Source organism: Setaria italica, chromosome IX (genome assembly GCF_000263155.2).
Source record: "Setaria italica strain Yugu1 chromosome IX, Setaria_italica_v2.0, whole genome shotgun sequence".
NCBI lineage: Eukaryota > Viridiplantae > Streptophyta > Magnoliopsida > Poales > Poaceae > Setaria > Setaria italica.
Genome location: NC_028458.1, coordinates 11203330 through 11221316, shown reverse-complemented (window position 1 = coordinate 11221316; position 17987 = coordinate 11203330). Strand labels below are relative to the sequence as shown.

The following is a 17987-nucleotide window of genomic DNA, read 5'->3' as shown; positions in this document are numbered from 1 at the left end:
AACATCCGATGTGACACTGTTAAAGTTTAGCACCTCGTATCCAAACAGCCCCTTAAGCCCAACATCGCCAATTTGCCGAAGGCCACAATCCATCCTGCCCCGAACCTTCTTGAGCTTCCTTATTGGCAACAATGGCACTATGGTAGTGCAGCTTCGCTCAAAGCTGTTGCTTGAAAATCCCGCGATTCAAAGATGGATTTTTTAAAAAACAAACCATGCAGGAGAGCTGCTGACAACACCGGCCGGTTGGATTGGAACATCAACACAGCCGCACAACTCCACTCAAAACACCAACTCAAAACAACAACCGGTTGGATTGAGACATCAACACGGCTGCACAACTCAACTCAACTCCACCCAACTCACCACACCACACCACCACAACCTGGGAGAAAAGCCAACAAGAGACACTCATTGCAAGCACCGTCATTCCTGACGATGTCCCACGCCAACTAGCCGCTGCCATGCAGAACTAGCCGCCGCAATCCGCTGCAAGCCATGTAGCTACCACGACTGTTCCACCATGTCACCGTCATCTTCAGGCTACACACACGATCGTCGATCTCCCAACCACGGTCTTGCGTTGGCAGAAGTCAAAAGAGGAGCCTACCACACCTCACCGAAGATGCCACTGTCATGCAGGACCTCTCGCCGAAGTACCGCTGTTGCACCTTACACGCCAAAATGACCGAAGCAACGCACCGGATCCTGAACCTACAAGGCAACGTAGAACGTATGGGGCCTCACCACATCCACCGCCGCACATCACTCCTCGGACTCTCCTCGGACACATCACTCCTCGGACACACCACCTTAAAGCACACGGGGGCCTCGCCTCTCCTGCCGCTGGACTCTCCGAGGATCCGGGTTTGCTTCGCCGTCAGGGGTGACTTGGTACCACCGAGCCGCTCCAGAAACTTCACCTTCACCTTACCGTCACTAGGATCACAGCTGCATCATACATGCGGATCCAAATCTTCTAGCGAGCATGGGCCCTCCGCTCCTCCTCACTGACACGGACCCTTCCTACACCTCCTCACTCGCAACCACGACATCTCAGTCACCACCACCACACGTGCGGCCACTCCAGCGCACTCTGCCGCCATCTCTGCCATGCCTGCGCCGCAAAGATGGCCCGCCATTACCAACCACACCTCCATGGCGCCGTTGGCACGCCACTGCGCAGGCCAGCGCCAGCCATACCACCATGGTGTCGCTGGTGAGACTCGCGCAAACCACCCTTGGCTATGCTACCACAACGCCTCCAAGCCGCGCAGAGCCGCATCCTCGATGTGCCGCCGCCTACACCCACGCCGCACACCACCGCGCCGCTCACAGGTGGCCTGTCGCCGCGCGTTCCTCCTGGCCACTACACGCGCCTCCATGGCCTGCGCCGGCTGCCTCCGGCCTTCACCTGCTCACCTCCACACGCCGTTGCGACCCCACGCCGGCTACCGCCGGCCTTCACCCGCGCGCGACTGCCACCCGACGCTATTGTCGCACAACAGTGCCGATAAACTAGCCGCCCCCGCCACCACATCCTCCGGCGTGCAGCCAACCGCGCCTACCTTCACGACCTCGCCGCCGCCACTCTCTATGCTCTCAAGGAGGGTCGGACGCGGTGGCCACGTCCACGACCGTCGCCTCGCCCCTCCACTCCACGCCATGCGCCTCGCCAGTCGACTACGTGCCCCCGTCGACCCATACATGCCGCTCGCCATCTCCGTCGCGGCTGCCGCCTCGCGCAGATCCGGCCCCGGGGGCGCCAGATCCGGTCCCCGGGACGCCGGATCCGCTGGCCCGGGACGCCACCGCCACCTCCATGGCCTGGTGCTGCCGCACCAAGGACAAGTGCAGCCCCCCGGCTGGTGAGAGAGGCCCCGTCGCCGCCTTCAGCGCTTGGGCTTCCGGTGCCCTGCTCCGGTGGTGGCGAGGTGGAGAGAAGGCCAGGAGGGGGGTGGCGGCAACGGGCGTCGTGGTGCTGCCCGAGTTGCCCTAGAGGAGGCGACACGGGGGCTCAGTTCTATTGTAGCATGAAATGAAAAATGATTTAAAGATGGATGATGTAAACAAGACGTGTTTTAGAAATTATTTCATCAACTCTGAGATTCACTTAGGAAGACGCCAAGCAACACATACAGCTGGAGCGATCAAACGAATCCGCCACCAGCTGAGATAATCTTTGGTTCTCCTACGTACTCCTTCCCGTCACAAGTATTTACAGATTATCTCAGTTTCCATGTCTCTTGGAGCTTCTGAAAGACAAGGAGTGTACATGAATGTGCATGTCATTCGCTGAAGATGAAATGCCCTGGGCCTGTTCTGCTGTTCGTGCCATCTTTTGCCGTAGCAGGAGGATTTGTATATGCATCATCCTGGTTGGTCTACTTGTGCTGTGACTGATTACTGTAGCATACATTGTCGCGCCTTATTAGTTTTGGTCCTTCATTTTGTTTTCTATATATGGTGAAGCCATGAGTTATTAGCAAATAGATTGTATATATGATGTCAGAAAACTACTATATATAAAGTTCAGTTGAGCTCTGTTTTGCCCTGTCCCCCAGCCTTTTTCTTCACAGGCATGACGGTTTGATGCTTCTCACAAAAATTTATTTTTGCAGAAAAGAAGTGTGTGAATTTTGCGGGTATTATATATGTGAGGAATTTGGTCAACCCTGAACACAGAATTTAGTGAAGAAAATGAATTACTGAATGACTTACTAGTCGTAGAACATCTATTTGTGGGAACATTTTAAGAACAGTTTAGATGCTACTTTCTTATCTCTCCTTTTATTTGGCCTCAGCTTAATTATACATTTGATGGCAAAAAAAATAGTAGTAAAATTTTCTTGTGACAAATCTGAGGAAAATCTTCTCTTCTAAATTAGGAAATCCCTATGTTTTTGTAATCATTCCGTTATGATCATTTCCCTTTTTTCCACATTAGGACAAATCTTTAAAAGAACAGAAAAATGAAGATAATCGAAGGAGAAAAAACATAGAACAAGAAGATGCACATTGTCTGGTCCTGTGTACTATGCACATCGGATACCATGACTGCTGCTTTTTGTAGTTTCAATGCCAAGTCTTTTTGGGGCAAGGGAAAGAAAAAGTAACCGCCACACGTCGTTGCTTCTGCTAGACAACTTGCAGAACAGTAGAGACTCAGTAAAAAAATATCATGCAACGTGCCAACGTCGACACATGCGCCCATTCACAGGTAAATGTCATGTCAAGTATTGGTGCCAACATCTTAGAGCACGGTCACCAACGCATTTTGGACATCGCAAAAACTTCAAATATTACAATATACTATTGTACCATTTAGTTAAAATAAGAAAGTACTTCCTTTCTAAACCTTTGCATACCATTAGATACCTCTTGATTCTAATCTTTTGGCCATATTTTTATCACTCGTGTCATTATATACTAATAGACTCGAGAAAATATACTATTAGCATTTTCAAATACTAAACTTTTATTTAGGCCATTAGTTTTTTAAATAATGTATTCACACTAAAAAGAACTTTTAATATGAAATAACATTATAAATTTGTTATAAAAAAGTAATTCTAATTTTGTTTTAAATCAAACTTCTCTAGATTTGACCAAGTTTATAGAAAAATTCACAATTATCTAAAAAAAATTATATATTGAATGTGCATTTATTTGATATTGTACATATTAATATGTTTTTCTACAAATTTTATCAATATTAGTGATTTAATACAAACTTAAATGATTTATAATTAGAAATGGATGGAGTACTATAATTTCCGCAATCCGGATCTGCCATGCCTTAGATGATGGCAAGTTAAGGATTAAAAACTTTACAATGGTGTACAAGGAAATCACCTCAAGTATATAAGGTGACCAGATGAAAATGCATTTGTCAAAACGGAAAAAAAATCTAGAGTATTATAAGTAATAGTTCAAATCTTATCCAAAAAGGAGATCAGTCATTCAGTCAGCAAAAACACGCCCCCACGTTGCTCCTCTTGGGGCAGCTCGGGCGGAACCCGAGACCGGCGTCGCTGCCCCTTCCAACACCGCCTCCCCTCCTCGCGGCCGCCGGAAGCCCGCATGGCCACAAGGAAGGCGACGGCAAGGCTCCACCACCTTCCTCCTCTCCTTTCCTCCCTCCTAGCGCTCTCCTTGGTGGCAACCATGGCGGAGGCGGCGGTCGCCGGCCGGCCGCGGCCGGATCTGCACCCCAAGCCGCCAGATCCGCACCCTAGGCCGCCGTCGGATCTGCATCCCCGGGGCCTCGGCGTGTCGGGGATTGCGGCGGCGGTGGCGGCGGGCCCTGCCAGCGGCCTCCTTCCACGCCGATGGAGTTTTGGCTGGGCCACGGCGGCGCTGGTCCACAGCCGCGTCTGCGGCGTGCCCAGCCGGCGGCCTCCTTCCACGACCGGCGGAGCTTCAGTTGGGCCACGGCGGCGCCGACATCTACGGCCACGTCTGCGGCTCGACTACAACGGCGTCGGCGGTTGGTGCGGGCGTGGCTGCGGCTGTGCCCAGCCGCGGCGGTGCGTGCGGCCAGCGCGCGGGGACTGGCTGCAGCGGCCTGCAGTGGCGTCGCGGCCTGCTCCTGCATCGGGCAGGCTCCAAGGTGCTGTGCAGCGGTATGTCGGTGGCGCATGGGTGGTATGGCCGACAACGGTGTGCTCGGGTGCATTCCAACGTTGCCGTGGTGGTGTCGTTGGCTGTGACCATACGGAGGCTCACCAGAAGTGCCATGGTGGTGGGGCTGGTGGTGTCGGCCGTCTCTTTTCACTGTGGTGACGATGCAAGTGAAAACCCATCCCTCCTTGGGATGGCATCGATGGCGTCATTGGCATCATGTCCTTCTTGAAGGTGACGTTGGGGATCTCTTGCGTGGGCCTTGGCTCCTGTCTAGCTTCCATGTCGGATGAGGCGGGTGAAAATCCAACCCAGTTTTGGTTGGCATCAACGACATCTTCCATGTCTCGACCTTCTTGAAGGCAATGTCAGGCACTTCCAACAAACCGGCTTTCTTCAGCGATGGTGGCTCCCGAGAGGGTGCTTTCTTTCTTTTCCTTCCATTCTCTTTCTTTTTTTATGAAAAAAATCCATTCTGTGGTGTTGGCTGTGTGGTGACCCGTGTTGACGTCCCAATCCGACGGGGAGAGTTCGTGGAGGCTCAGGTCGATGTCCAATCCAACCGGGCGGAGTCTTCGTTGAGGCTCGTGTCGATGTCCCAATCCGACCGGGCAGAGTTGAGAGAGACCCGATTGATGTCCCGATCCAACCGGCAGAGTTGAATATGAGTTGTGCATTAGCGTGGTACGACGTGGGTTGATGCCTCAAGCTAACCGCCGGTGTTGTTTCTTTGTTGTTTGCTCAATCTGAGCTTAATCTTCTTTTTTAATATAATCGGCAGCTGTTCTACCTGGTTCGTTTCAAAAATCTTATCAAAACAGTATAATAAATAATTAAATGTAAACGGAAAACAACCGGTATTTGGTCGGTTAAGCTGCTACAGTACCAGTCGGTTATATTTATCAGCCTCAGGAGTCCCCCATAGTAAAGCAACGGAATGCTATCTCAGGGCCAAGGAGAACCTGAAGTATTGAGCTCCCCTTCTTCCATTCCGCCCCTCTTTGGTTTCTCTGTTTTTTTTCATGGCCTTTCCCTGATTTCTCTCTGTTCTTCCGAATCCTAAAAGGGTATGCAGAACTTGGACAAGAACTGCAGGGTTTGCATGGAGTGGCAAGAGCATTGCTACTGGAGCCACATGGCCGATGACCAGAAGCACTTCTTCAAGCCTATGGTTGGGGGCTTCGCTGAAACCATGGTCAGGAACAGTCTCAAGCTCTCTCCACTCAGTTTTCCTCCACTTGTTAATCTGCCACAGGAATGAACTTGGTTGGTTATTGTTTCTGAATAAATGTAGATTACTACTATTTTTGGGCCTGCATGTCAGTATATGCAAGGAATGCTGCTGTTTCTTCATATATGCAGCGTTACACAATATTAGATGCTAGTTTCAGTATCCACATCTCAATAGCTTTCTGGTTGCATGTACTATATCCATTGTAAACTGAAGCAAGATTATTGGTGTAAAGGAAAAGGAAGAAACGCGTCACAAAAGATCTATTCTTGTTGCAGAGCATACCTGCTAGATTTGCAAACAATTTCAACGGCCACATCTCGGAGGTCGTGAGTTTGAAGTCCCCAAGTGGCAAAACATGGAGCATTGGAGTAGGCAATAATGATACCGATGAAGTATTCTTGCAGTCCGGCTGGAAAGATTTCGTCAGTGCTCACAGCATTGCCGAAGGAGACTACCTACTCTTCAAGTACAGTGGAGTATCCTCCTTTGATGTCCTGGTGTTCGATTCAAGCGGCTGCGAGAAAACATCGCCCCATTTTGCCAAAAATCATGGGTATGAAAGAATCGAGGGTTCTGCCGGCGTTGAAGGTGCGCGACGCGGCAGCCACAAATTCAAGGGAGGTAAAGACTGTACACCACAGTTGCTGCCAAGCGATGAGGATGAAGATGGTGACGATGACAGCGATCTGGAGTTGGCAGTTCAGAAGAACACCAGCAAGAGCATCTCCAAATCATGCAAACGCAAACTCTACCGTGACATTGGTAGGTGATACAGCATCTGATTGCTTGCAGAGTAATTGTGGTATCAATGTGAAATGATAAGTTGATAACATACTGCCTGCAGAACAAGTTCATTGCCAAGTCAAAAGTGATGAAGACGATCTTGAGCTAGATCACGAGGGCGACGCGCCGACCGGGTACTACTTCTGCAAGAATGGCCCGGTGAGCGATTACCATCTGACGGAGGAAGATAGGGAGGAGATATCAAGCATCCGAATCCCAGCCCAGTCGACGAACCCGGTGTTCGTGCAGGTGATGCACCCCAGCCATGTCCGCGCCCAGAAACCCGGTGTGGTAGTAAGTGACCTCCCTTCTGAAAAACATCCCTACCCTTTGCTTTCTGCAACATCAATTTGCCAGTGCGTGTCAATATTTCTTCACTACCTAGAATCTCACAGAAGAGAATATTTCATATAGTCAAGGAAATCGAAATGCTGATGAATGCCAAATGTGCCTTATCACTGCATGTTCTGTTTCTGTCAGTCCATTTCTTCAGAGTTTGCATCGAAGTACCTGGGAGCAGGCCGCGGGGACATCATCCTTCGGAGGGTCAGCATCAAGGGGAAGTGGCACGCCCGCTTCACCTGCAACAGGTTCTCCCGTGGCCTCACCGGCCGCGGCTGGTGCGGCTTCGTCGGCGACAACGGCCTCCTCGACCACGACGTCTGCCTCTTCGAGTTGATGAAGGGCCAGCGGCGGCCGACGATGACCGTGCACGTCCTGCGCAAGGTCCGCGGCCACTTCGTCCTCCTGCGCTGAAGCTCGTGGCTCCTGGCCATGGTTGCAGCCAAGCTGGACTCTGCGTGCTCTGCTGTATGTGTCTCTGTGCAGTGCATGATGTCGTCGTCTTCGGCTTCGCAGCGTATGATTATGTAGAGCTGCAGAAACCTCTCAATAAGCAGCTCTTGTATCTGTATGATTAGACGATCTATCGCATTGTGCTCGGTTTGTTTGAACAGCTCGTACCACCAACTAGTTAAAGTGACTAATGGATGGGTGCATTTTTCTTTTCATAGAAAGTACTTAGGCATCTTGGCTACCCAAATTCGCACAAAATTTCATGCAAAGCACGGCGAAATGTAAACGAGTCCAATAGTTGGATTCTCATTCCCAATACGAGGAAGGTGATAACATATCAGGACATCATGAAAACAAGGCGAAATGAAACCTTCGTTCCATGGAACTGACCAAAGATTCAGAGACGGACAGAAACAGTTCGTAGCTAATTAGCATATGATTATTTCTTATATATAAAAGTTGGAGCAAGCATAACGTCCATTGGTCTGTAAGACACACGACCTAGGAACTCTGCAGAATGCAGGAAAAAGGACGCCAGCCGGATTAACTTCCAAAAGATGCAACCTCCAAAGAATTGTATTCTTGCATTGAAGGATAATGACAATGTACACTAAGTACCTGCAAAATAAGGTCACAAGCAAGGTTTAAGACTTATAAAATGTCTAATCATGATGCAAATAATAATAAGCCAATAACATATTAAGTTCATACACTAGTATATCTTTTTATCAAACTCATTTAAAGGTGCATGTTAAGTAAAAAAAGAGTTGTACCACATTTCATAAAATCCAAGTATACTCTCAATCTATAGTGCTACAGTGGGGAGGGTGCAAGGGCAGAGGTCTCAGATTGCAAAATATATATACTCTCTCCGTCCTGCAAATAGTGTCCCTTTAGGTTTGTCCTAAGTCAAACTGTTTTAAGTTTGACCAAGTGTACAATGAAAAGTATCAATATTTATAAAAAAAAATAGGTATGCTATGAAAATATATTTCATAACGAATCTAATGAAACTTGCTAGACATCAAAAGGATTGATATATTTTTATAAAAACTTGGTCAAACATAAGATGGTTTGACTTAGGACAGGACTAAAGAGACACTCTTTGCGGGACGGAGGGAGTACAAAAGAAGATAAGTTCTTACACTACTAATGCTGTATAATATGCAGAACTCTAACGTGGTGGAAAAAAACTATACTCAGCAGTACTAACCTTGAGTGACATGGTGGATGCAAGTCTCTAATCATCGAGGGACGTGACATTATATAGCCTCCCTAAGTGTGATTCTACTTTCAACAAGTGATGGTATGAATGGCTTCTTTTTAGCCTCCCTAAGCTCATGTGCCAGATTTTATACAATCTTTTTAGCAGCTTGCATCGGATAAATGCTTTCTTCATCATGAGATAAGATCACCAAAGTAAAAACAAAAGCCAATTTATTTTTAACAGAAGCACCTTTTCCATTCTTTAAAACTGCTTCCCAAGCATCACGCATCATCACCATTTCCTAATAGAAAACCTCAAATCAACCTTTCATTATTACAAAACTAATAATTATGATCCAGTGTATGTGGAGACCATTGGTATAGGGGTCGCTTGCATTTAGTCTCTAAAAAATGACCAGGAATGCAGCACATGGGACAACTAAAATTGAAGTTCAAACTTGTGGACTAAACGAGTATGTAACTTTGCAACAGAAGATCAGCATTCAGCAAAATTGTAATGTAAAAGAGCAAATACATGGATAAATAGAGATATAGTGAATTTTGTGACAAATATGTGTACAGGTACAAGGAATGCCCATGATTCTAAATATACATGCTTGTCATAGAGTAATGGAACTTGCACTAAGGATCTTTCAATGTCTATCAACATGGAAAATGATGGAAAAAAAAAACACCAACATCTGCTGTGCACCAAAACTATGAAGTTAATTTCTAGTTATAGTTAAATACATATTTGTTGAATATGATAGCAGGTTTCAGGAAACTTCAAACACGAACAAAAAAAAGACAGTACAGCACAAATGCAAATAACTTTGCCAAAAAAACATTTTTCCTCTCAATCATTTTCAAACCAATTGAACAAGTTTGGCCATAAAGCTTGATTACTGGTCAGACCCACTTCGAGCAGTAAAACAAATGTACGAGTAGTGCCCAGGACAGTAAGCTTTATTACAATTTCTTAACCTCATAAATCATTCATACAATATCTTTCTAGTTTCTTAACTCAGATAACACTAAGGAAAATAAGAGGACCTACACCATCTTATGGAATGGGGTACCAATCATTCTGTCTGGTCTCTTCATCAACCATCTTTTCCATTTTGGCCTATCAAATCCCAATTTTGAGTCCTTGAATTAGTTTTCAAGCAATTTTATAAAGAACAATGACAAAGGACAAATCCTACAAGCTGCTATAAAATACCACAGACACTGAACAACAAACTAACAGGCAAGGAAGTCAACACTATCTCATGAGTTAGTTAGTAGTTACATAGTTAAAATCGGTCAAAAGTTAACAGGGCCTGGAGGAATATTTTATTAAAAAAAGTATCTAATTACTACAACAGAGATATTGTTTATGTTACCATGACTGAAAATGGCCTGATCAAAAAATGGAAAAAAGAGGGATTTTCATTGTCGCATTTGGATATGGCAGCAAAAGAAAATGGTCTTGCAGAAAAGATTTCAATTTTCATCTTGTCATGATGCTGAAACTTCCTTCCAATCAGTGGCTCATAATGCCATGCACCAACTTAACAATTCAAAATTATTAACTTCCATGATAACCTATACTTTGGCCACTCAGGCGTCACACCAACCCATTTCCATAATCAATGATCCTAGTTCTGATTATCATCTTGGACAGCATTTAACCAATCAATTCTCAAACAAAACCATCCATAATCAAGTACAAGATAGATTCTACAAAGACACAATAACCCATTCCAGGTTCAGCAACTATGCCAAATTCTTAAAACACTGCCCGCGGCACATGAAAGAACACTCCAAGGAAGCCATCCTCCCAACTCAAATGTCTAGAATCATCGCACGGTCACGAATTCACCAAACACAACAATTATACATCTAGAAAAAAAAAGGAGCAATCTAAGATGCAAATGGATCCAGTATCAAATGAAGATGGAATTGGCATATCAACGGTGCATGATCACTAACTTGCTAGCGATCCTGACAAGTGCGGCAGAAGAGGGTACCCTGGGAGAGCTCACAGCATGCCCGCCCGCTCGCCGCTGTGTGCCCGGTGAGCCTGGCCACGACCGCCGCCGGCGACCCCGCCATCGCCGCCAACGGCCTGCACGGATCAGGAACCACCAGTCACCCACCATAAGACCGCGTCCCCCGCCTTGTAGGAGCTGGGTTCCATTTGGATTTACCTTACGGTAGCGAAGGCGAAGGCGGGGACGCGGCGGCGAGGGGCCGCGGGGAGTGGTGCGACCGCGCGGAGGCGCGAGGTGGCGGCGGAGGAGGAGGAGGCGGAGCGGCCACGGACGGCGGCGAGGAGGGAGCGGGAGGCGGCGCCGCGCCACGCCATGGCCTAGGGTTTCGTCGGAGGAGGGAGGTGGCGGTAGCACGGGAATGGCGGTGGTGGATGTGTGCCATTTAGGGTTTTAGAGAAAATGATACAGTACTGGGTTCAGGCCCACGGAGATCGGCCCATGATTCTCCTTTCTACACAAACAAAATTGGGCTGGGCAGAAGTAGAAGTGATGTTGCTACTGGGCTAGGATTATAACACGAGGAAAAATGAATCATGTTGGCCTGTTCCGAAAGTCCAATTTTCATATTGCTTTTGGTTATGGGCCCAGCCCAATATTTATGGTTAAAAACTAATGAATTATAGGTCCACGGTATAACATGCTGGGGTGTTTGATACCGAGGCTAAACTTTAGCCCTTCACATCGGATGTTCGGATGCTAATTAGAAGGACTAAATATGAGTTAATTACAAAACTAATAGCAGAACCCCTAAGCTAAATCGCGAGATGAATCTATTAAGCCAAATTAATCCATCATTAGCGAATGGTTACTGGAGCACCACATTGTCAAATCATGAACTAATTAGGCTTAATAGATTCGTCTCACAATTTAACATAAGGGTTGTGTAATTAGTTTTGTAATTAGCCTATGTTTAATACTCCTAATTAGTGTCCAAACATCCGATGCGACAGGGGCTAAAGTTTAACCCCGTGTCCCTTAGTCTTTTTTTCTCGATCGACCAAGGTGTGCACAGAACCTTTCTGTCGGATCTTGCTTCATCTCCCTCAACCCTAGCTGCTCCCGAGTCCCGATCCATTACCACACCTCTTCCATCGGACCCCGCGCCTCCAGTCCTCCACCCACACGTCGTCGGCCTTGCCGCTCCCTTCGCACACCGCCATCAGCTGGTACTACCACCTAGCGTTCCGCGCGGTGCTACCGCCCCTGTGCGTCGCCAGCCCCGCCGCTTCCCTCTTTCGTGGGCCGCCGGCTCCCCCGCCGTGCGCACGTCAGGTCCGCCGCCATCCTCTCGCGTGCCGCCACCCACGGGCGCAAGCCTGCCCTGCTGCGGCCGCTTGCTGAGTTGCTGGCGCTTCCGGCGTGCGCATCAGATTTTTTTTTCAACATTTTGAATCTACTATTTCAACATTTTATATAAAAAATGTTGAAATAATTTTTCTAAAATGTTGAATTGTGTATTCAAAAATGTTGAATACATTTTATTATTTAGAAAGGTTAATTGGCTTTGATGGGCTTTTAAAGTTAGAATGTTTAAGGGGGTGTTTGGGTACTTAGGTGCTAAACTTTAGCAGTGTCACATCGGATGTTCGGATGCTAATTAGGAGGACTAAACATGAGCTAATTATAAAACTAATTGCAGAACCCTATGCTTATTCGCGAGACGAATCTATTAAGCCTAATTAATCCGTCATTAGCAAATGGTTACTGTAGCACCATATTGTCAAATCATGGACTAATTAGGCTTAATAGATTCGTCTCGTGAATTAGACTCCATCGGTGCAATTAGTTTTGTAATTAGACTATGTTTAATACTCATAATTAGCATCCAAACATCCGATATGACATGTGCTAAACTTTAGTGGGGTGTATCCAAATATCCCTAACTGACTTCAGAAAGTCATAGGAGCCCCCTCTGGGGGTGCTACGGAAGCTCCAGCACCCTTGTGAAGCCAATGGATCCTCCCTAAGCCTCATGTTTTTTAGTCATGGATGAAGATGGATGAAGGAGGGTAAGAAAAAAAATAAAGAGGAGGAAGAACATGCTGCTGTAAACACAGAACATGGACTTTGCCCCCTATACCTAAGGGACCGAAAATAGAGGGCCCGTATGTACCTTGTTGACGTACACCATAAAAAACCAAAAAAGGAAAAATTAATGAGGTACGGTAAAAATGGAGTTTGCTCCCTAGTGGACAGATCAGGGATACTGATCTGATAGCCACCCAAGCTAGGTACTGTGCTTGTTCTCATAAAATGCATGGCTCCTTTGAAAAAAATGAATGTAGAAAAGTATGGTGAGATAGCTCACATATATATATGGTTGTTTGAAGATACTACATCCACGATATGAACTTATGAAGCCTCGATGATCACTAAATATTATAGAGTGAATTTTACTGTAGGCTCGTTAACTATTCCCGAGGTCTCATCTAGGTAAATTAAAGTGGTCATCTAGGTTCACGATCTCATAAAAAAGTGGATGTGGAGGTCCACAGGCGTGGATGTGGAGGTCCACAGGCGTCCACGGAGGCATATTTTACCTATGTGGCGATGCCAGCATGGAAATAATTTGCAAAAAGACCCCTCCATATTTAATTTCTCACTCTCTTGTCCTCATCCTCCCGCACGTCCTCCTATCCACGAACACACCATGGCGACACCGTGCTCCCAGAATTCCGAGCGTTCTCGTGCATGTGCGCAGGAGCCTCGCCGTCCATTGCCGAGCACGCAGCCTCGTCGCGGGACTAGGTGGCTGCAGCTGCGCGCGCCGCGCTACTCAAGCCGTGCGCGATAGATGCCTTCTTCAGCGGCCTCGACTCCCGGCTATGGGTGACAGTGAAGGCAGCGGATTCCATCATGGTTGCGCTAGTGAATGCCACCATGGAGGACGCCTACAGGAAGAGCCTCTAGAAGGACGGCGCCCTGGACAGCCTCGAGTGGTGCCTCTACTTCATGGGCGACAAGATGTTGGAGGCCGATGGCAGCGACGACGGCCATGAGGAGCTGCTCGACGACCTCCTCGAGATGTGGGACCGGATCCAAGCCCGCCTCAAGCTTGCCGTCACCGAGGCGGACCGCGACTACATGCACCGGAGGCGCGAGGAGCTCAGCAGCTCTTCGCGCAGACGCGGGGCGCCGCCAACGACTGCTCGCCGGGGCGGCGCAAAGGATGAAGAGGACGGTGGGCGCACATTCGGTGAGGGGAGGGGTCAGTAAGCCAGATGATGTTGAGGATGAGAGCTAAGCAGGAGGACACGAGCTCCACGCTGGCGGCGCCATGGAGAGGATGAGTGGTGAGGTGTCGCCCAAGGCCGCCGACGCCCGAACCACCCGTGGCTGCTGGCGTTGCGCGTCCCAGGGGCTTGGTGTCCCCTCCGCGGAGCTCGCCGAGCGGCTCTGCTGCAACGAGAGCAGCGGCGGCGGCCACCGTCACCCTTTGGGCAAGTGGGCCGCCGAGATCCGCGACCCCGTCAAGGGCGTCCGCATCTGGCTCGGCACCTTCCCCTCCGTTGAGGCCGCCGCGCTCACCTATGATGCCGCAGCGTGCGACATCCACGAGCCTAGAGCCAAGCTCAACTTCCCCCCGCCGCTGACTACAAGCACAGCCACATCGCTGAGGTCGTTGACCTTGTTGCGGCAAGGAGGACGGGCGGGAGGATGAGGACGAGAGAGTGAGAAATTAAAGATGGAGGGGTCTTTTTTGCAAATTGTTTCCATGCTGGCATCGCCATGTAGGCAAAATATGCCTCCGTGGACACCCGTGGACCTCCACAGCCACTCTTTATTAGATCGTGGATCTAGATGATGTTGACGCTCATTATTGACACACTTTTAGTGTCATTTAAGTGGAGTTTTCATATATATTCTTATACTAACCCACCACTTAGCACCTAAAATAACCCCATTTTTGCATACGCATTGTATTTTGGAAGGCATTCTGTTTTCGCAGAAAATTGGACTATATTGGAGCATAATTGGACAAGGCCCTGGATGAGCAACAACCCAGAGAAAGATGAAGGCCAATAGGCCCAAAAAGGACCTACACTGATTGGCCTATAGAGGCCCAGGCCGATCGGCCTAGGGTCCTTAGGGCCTCGATCATGCTCATCTTCAACGAGGACTCCTCCAAGAAAACTTAGGAGCTAAATTTCACAAGATATGGCAAGTTCACTTTAGGATCAAAGATGGAAGCAAGCAGGACTTTGGAAAGATATCAAGATCCGTCCTTATCCCGAGGCTATCGACGTGCAATTCCCGCATACAAGTAAAAATAAATTTTCATATCATCAAAGAAGACTTGGCAACGAAGGAGGGCGCAGGGGGCCACAAGGAAGGGCTAGGCCGATCGGCCTGAGGCTTTCCTTGCTCCTCTCACCTTCCAATTTTCTTCACGCGCTCCCCGGACTATAAGTACCCTGAAAATTCACTGAGCCCTGGCATCCATCCACCAGAACTCAACGAAACCAAGGGTATTCACCTAAGGGAGCTGAAGGCCGCTGCAAGTCTTCGAAGTTGTCTAGGAGATGGCTTAGGCGGACCCTAGCCGCCATAGCCTTCCTGCGCTATTGTGATATGGTGAGTTCAGGAGCTAGTTGTGATCATCAATGGTACGTACTCGGAGGTGATGATCTAAATATATCTATTATATGAGCAATGTTCTTCATGTCATCCGATCTATTAGTGACTCGTTGTCTCCTTTTATACTTTCTATCTATCATGAATATGCTTGTTTCTTAGTCTAATCCATGGTTAGACTACATAGCATGCTTTATATAATCATGGTGATTAGATTTAGTATGTTGATCCTTCTTGATAGCTAGACATGTTCATCTGTGTTCGTGCCCTTAAACTGCCTGCGCCGATAGAGAGGATCGTGACAGGATCTGGCTTGTGTAAGGTGGGAGTTTTCAGGAGGTTGACCGAAGGTAGTAGTTTAAAGATTGCTTTGGATGAGATGCATGTTGTGCTTGCTTATTAGCTAGAACTACAACTAGAAGATGATAGGCTCTTATTGCCCCTGGTGGTGTTATATATAACCTTGGATGGAATACTATAAGGGAAAAGATATGATAATCCGTACGCTTGCAGTTCACAAATTGGCGTGCTAACTGCCAGATGACCCCTTTAAAATTTCATTGATCTAGATGAGACCTTTAACGGACCTACGTTCACTCAATATTATATTTTGGCAAACTGAAAAATTAAATATCTGGATTTGTAGATGCTCTCCGCTACATTCATCGCCAGCTAGCTGTAGAAATACGAGGAAGAATAGGCACGCTAGTCGGAGATAAAAAAAATAAGTATCTGAATTTGGAAGAGCTATTCAGTACCGCCTCACGGTATCTTATCTTAAAAAAATAAGATAATTTTTCTAGTATGATCCGCATCTTTTTCGGAACACTTTATCAAATCACCAATAACATAATTTCTAGCAAACTCATTGTCCACAGCTACGGTACGTAGTTATACTAGAAACGGTAGGTCACTTGTAAAGAAACATTCGAGAAATGGTAGTAGCCTTGTAGTGTGTATAAATTTGGGGCGCTAATTAATAAACTAACCACATTGGATTTTGTTCGTTCAGTCTAAAAGAAATGTGTTAACGAGAATTCATGTTAGGGCCAAGCAAAGAAATATTCCCCCGTGGGCGACCGATGCATGCATGCATGGATCGCAGCAGGACGCCGGCGATTGACGTGAACGCAGGCTGCACGGCCCGGCCCCTCCATGCATCTACGCGTGCGTGCTGTGTGTTTCGTCTTCGAGCCATCATCGATGGATCGGGCCGGGCCCAGGGAAGCAGCTAGCCCGGTGGTATACTATGCCAGTGCGGCCTTGGACTTCGAGCTCATCGGCTCGCGGGTGTGTTTGCGTCCTGCATGCAGGTCTACCAGGTGCTCCTACCTCCATCTTATCTATTTTCAGTTCAAAATTATAATATTATGATCCAATTTTTATAGGATCCGATTCTTAAATATGGTACGCTAAATTAGAAGACTTTTTACCACCCCTATGCATGGATGGATATCCTGCTTAGTTTCCTCCCATACGTTGCACGTAGGGACACCTTGCAGGTGCACGCCTGCATGGGCGAGCGTGGCTGCAATCAAGGCCATGTTTAGTTACTCCCAACTCCCAACTTTGACACTATGCAAAAAGAAGATTCCCCATCACATCAAACTTGCGGTACATGCATGGAGTACTAAATGTAGATGAAATTAAAAACTAATTGCACAGTTTTGTTGTACTTTGCGAGACGAATCTTTTGAGCCTAATTAGTCAATATTTGGACAATAATTCACAAATACAAACGAAACGCTACAGTGTGCTACAGTGCTGTAACAGTAATTTGGCACCTCCCAAATTCCCCAACTAAACAAGGCCCAACTAGCTCTCTAGCTGGTGTCAGTGAGAGTGCCATGTTTTTGTCTTCTCAGATCCAACTCTCTGTCGCCTGCCTTGATATAGTACAATTATTTAGTCAGGGGATAGATCATCATCATTGGAGCCAATATAATAGAGCCCTCTCTCGGTGCAAAGAGAACTAATTAATCGGTCACTCCTTTCAACTACCAGTATGTCGTTTGGTGAGATTGGTGAAGTTAATAGGTGGCCTCGTTCATGTCAACGCGTCGCTCGTCATCGAAAGAATTACTAGCTGAAAGTGCTTTAGTCGTTGTATTTTCGTAGCATGCAAATTAACACTTAACACTCTTATTAGCGTTGAAGAACAAACTTTTATCATGTACCAAACTAATTCGGTTTCATATATCACGTACTTCCTCCATTTCAAGCTGCAAGTCGTTTTCGCTTTTCAAGATATATAAATTTTGTTACGTATTTAGACATAATGTACATCTAGGTGGATAGAAAAAATGATGACCTGCAATTTGAAACGGAGGGAGTAGTAGAGACACTAGTAGAGAATTGGGCTTTAGTCCCGGTTGGTAGGGTGCAAAGATCCCGAAAATGCATCCGGGATAAACCAACCGGGACAAAAGGGAGGGTCTTTTATCCCGGGTCACTCAACCGGGACAAAAGACCCCAATACCAACCGGGATAAAAGGGGTCACCCACGGCCGGCGCTGCAAAAAAAAATTCCCGAGCTCCTAGGAGGCCCCCCCACAAGTCACAAGTCACGCGATTTTTCACGCGAAATATGCGCGTGCGCGGTTCGTGGGATTCGAACCCACAACCTCTAGCCTCGCGCGTAGCTTCCTTGCCATCCCACCTACACACCACATCTAACTATGTAGGGGATACTATCCTTTTGTATTAACTCGTGGGGATCCTTTTATCCCGGTTGG

The 17987-nt window shown here is 47.3% G+C and overlaps 3 protein-coding genes across 9 annotated transcripts; 2 read left to right on the top strand and 1 right to left on the bottom strand.

The window, feature by feature from the left end:
- Window positions 1-5513: 5513 nt before the first annotated feature.
- On the top strand, window positions 5514-7630 carry LOC101782405 (B3 domain-containing protein Os03g0622200). The gene is made up of 5 exons (XM_004982352.3): window positions 5514-5590; window positions 5690-5818; window positions 6133-6619; window positions 6702-6934; window positions 7121-7630. The coding sequence occupies exons 1-5, from the start codon at window positions 5561-5563 to the stop codon at window positions 7394-7396; spliced, it is 1155 nt and encodes a 384-aa protein (XP_004982409.2). The 5' UTR covers window positions 5514-5560; the 3' UTR covers window positions 7397-7630.
- Window positions 7631-7788: 158 nt separating this feature from the next.
- On the bottom strand, window positions 7789-11052 carry LOC101780262. 7 transcript variants are annotated; one of them, XR_002678995.1, is made up of 5 exons: window positions 10834-11052; window positions 10654-10751; window positions 9699-9767; window positions 8892-8943; window positions 7789-8053 (listed from the first exon to the last, which is right to left on the bottom strand). XR_002678995.1 is itself a non-coding variant. In XM_004982348.3 (4 exons), exons 1-3 carry the CDS (start codon window positions 10989-10991, stop codon window positions 9745-9747), a joined length of 279 nt encoding a protein of 92 aa, XP_004982405.1. In that variant the 5' UTR covers window positions 10992-11052; the 3' UTR covers window positions 7789-8053; window positions 9699-9744. The 7 variants fall into 7 exon arrangements, 6 of the variants coding, with proteins under 6 accessions (XP_004982405.1, XP_004982407.1, XP_004982403.1 ...); XM_004982348.3 differs by lacking the exon at window positions 8892-8943; XM_004982350.3 differs by lacking the exon at window positions 9699-9767.
- A 2902-nt stretch (window positions 11053-13954) lies between these two features.
- Window positions 13955-14338, top strand: LOC101786990 (ethylene-responsive transcription factor RAP2-3-like). Its single transcript, XM_004986311.1, has one exon. The coding sequence runs from the start codon at window positions 13955-13957 to the stop codon at window positions 14336-14338; it is 384 nt and encodes a 127-aa protein (XP_004986368.1).
- Window positions 14339-17987: the final 3649 nt, after the last annotated feature.

Bases quoted from the DNA above. Each gene is read 5' to 3' on its own strand.
- LOC101782405 (XM_004982352.3), top strand. From the start codon at position 5,561: ATGCTATCTCAGGGCCAAGGAGAACCTGAA. The intron at 5,591-5,689 runs GTATTGAGCTCC...GAATCCTAAAAG, and splicing joins AGGGCCAAGGAGAACCTGAA to GGTATGCAGAACTTGGACAA. The intron at 6,935-7,120 runs GTAAGTGACCTC...TGTTTCTGTCAG, and splicing joins CCCAGAAACCCGGTGTGGTA to TCCATTTCTTCAGAGTTTGC.
- LOC101780262 (XM_004982346.2), bottom strand. From the start codon at position 10,991: ATGGCGTGGCGCGGCGCCGCCTCCCGCTCCCTCCTCGCCGCCGTCCGT. The intron at 10,752-10,833 runs GTAAATCCAAAT...TGATCCGTGCAG, and splicing joins TTCGCCTTCGCTACCGTAAG to GCCGTTGGCGGCGATGGCGG.
- LOC101786990 (XM_004986311.1), top strand. From the start codon at position 13,955: ATGGAGAGGATGAGTGGTGAGGTGTCGCCCAAGGCCGCCGACGCCCGA.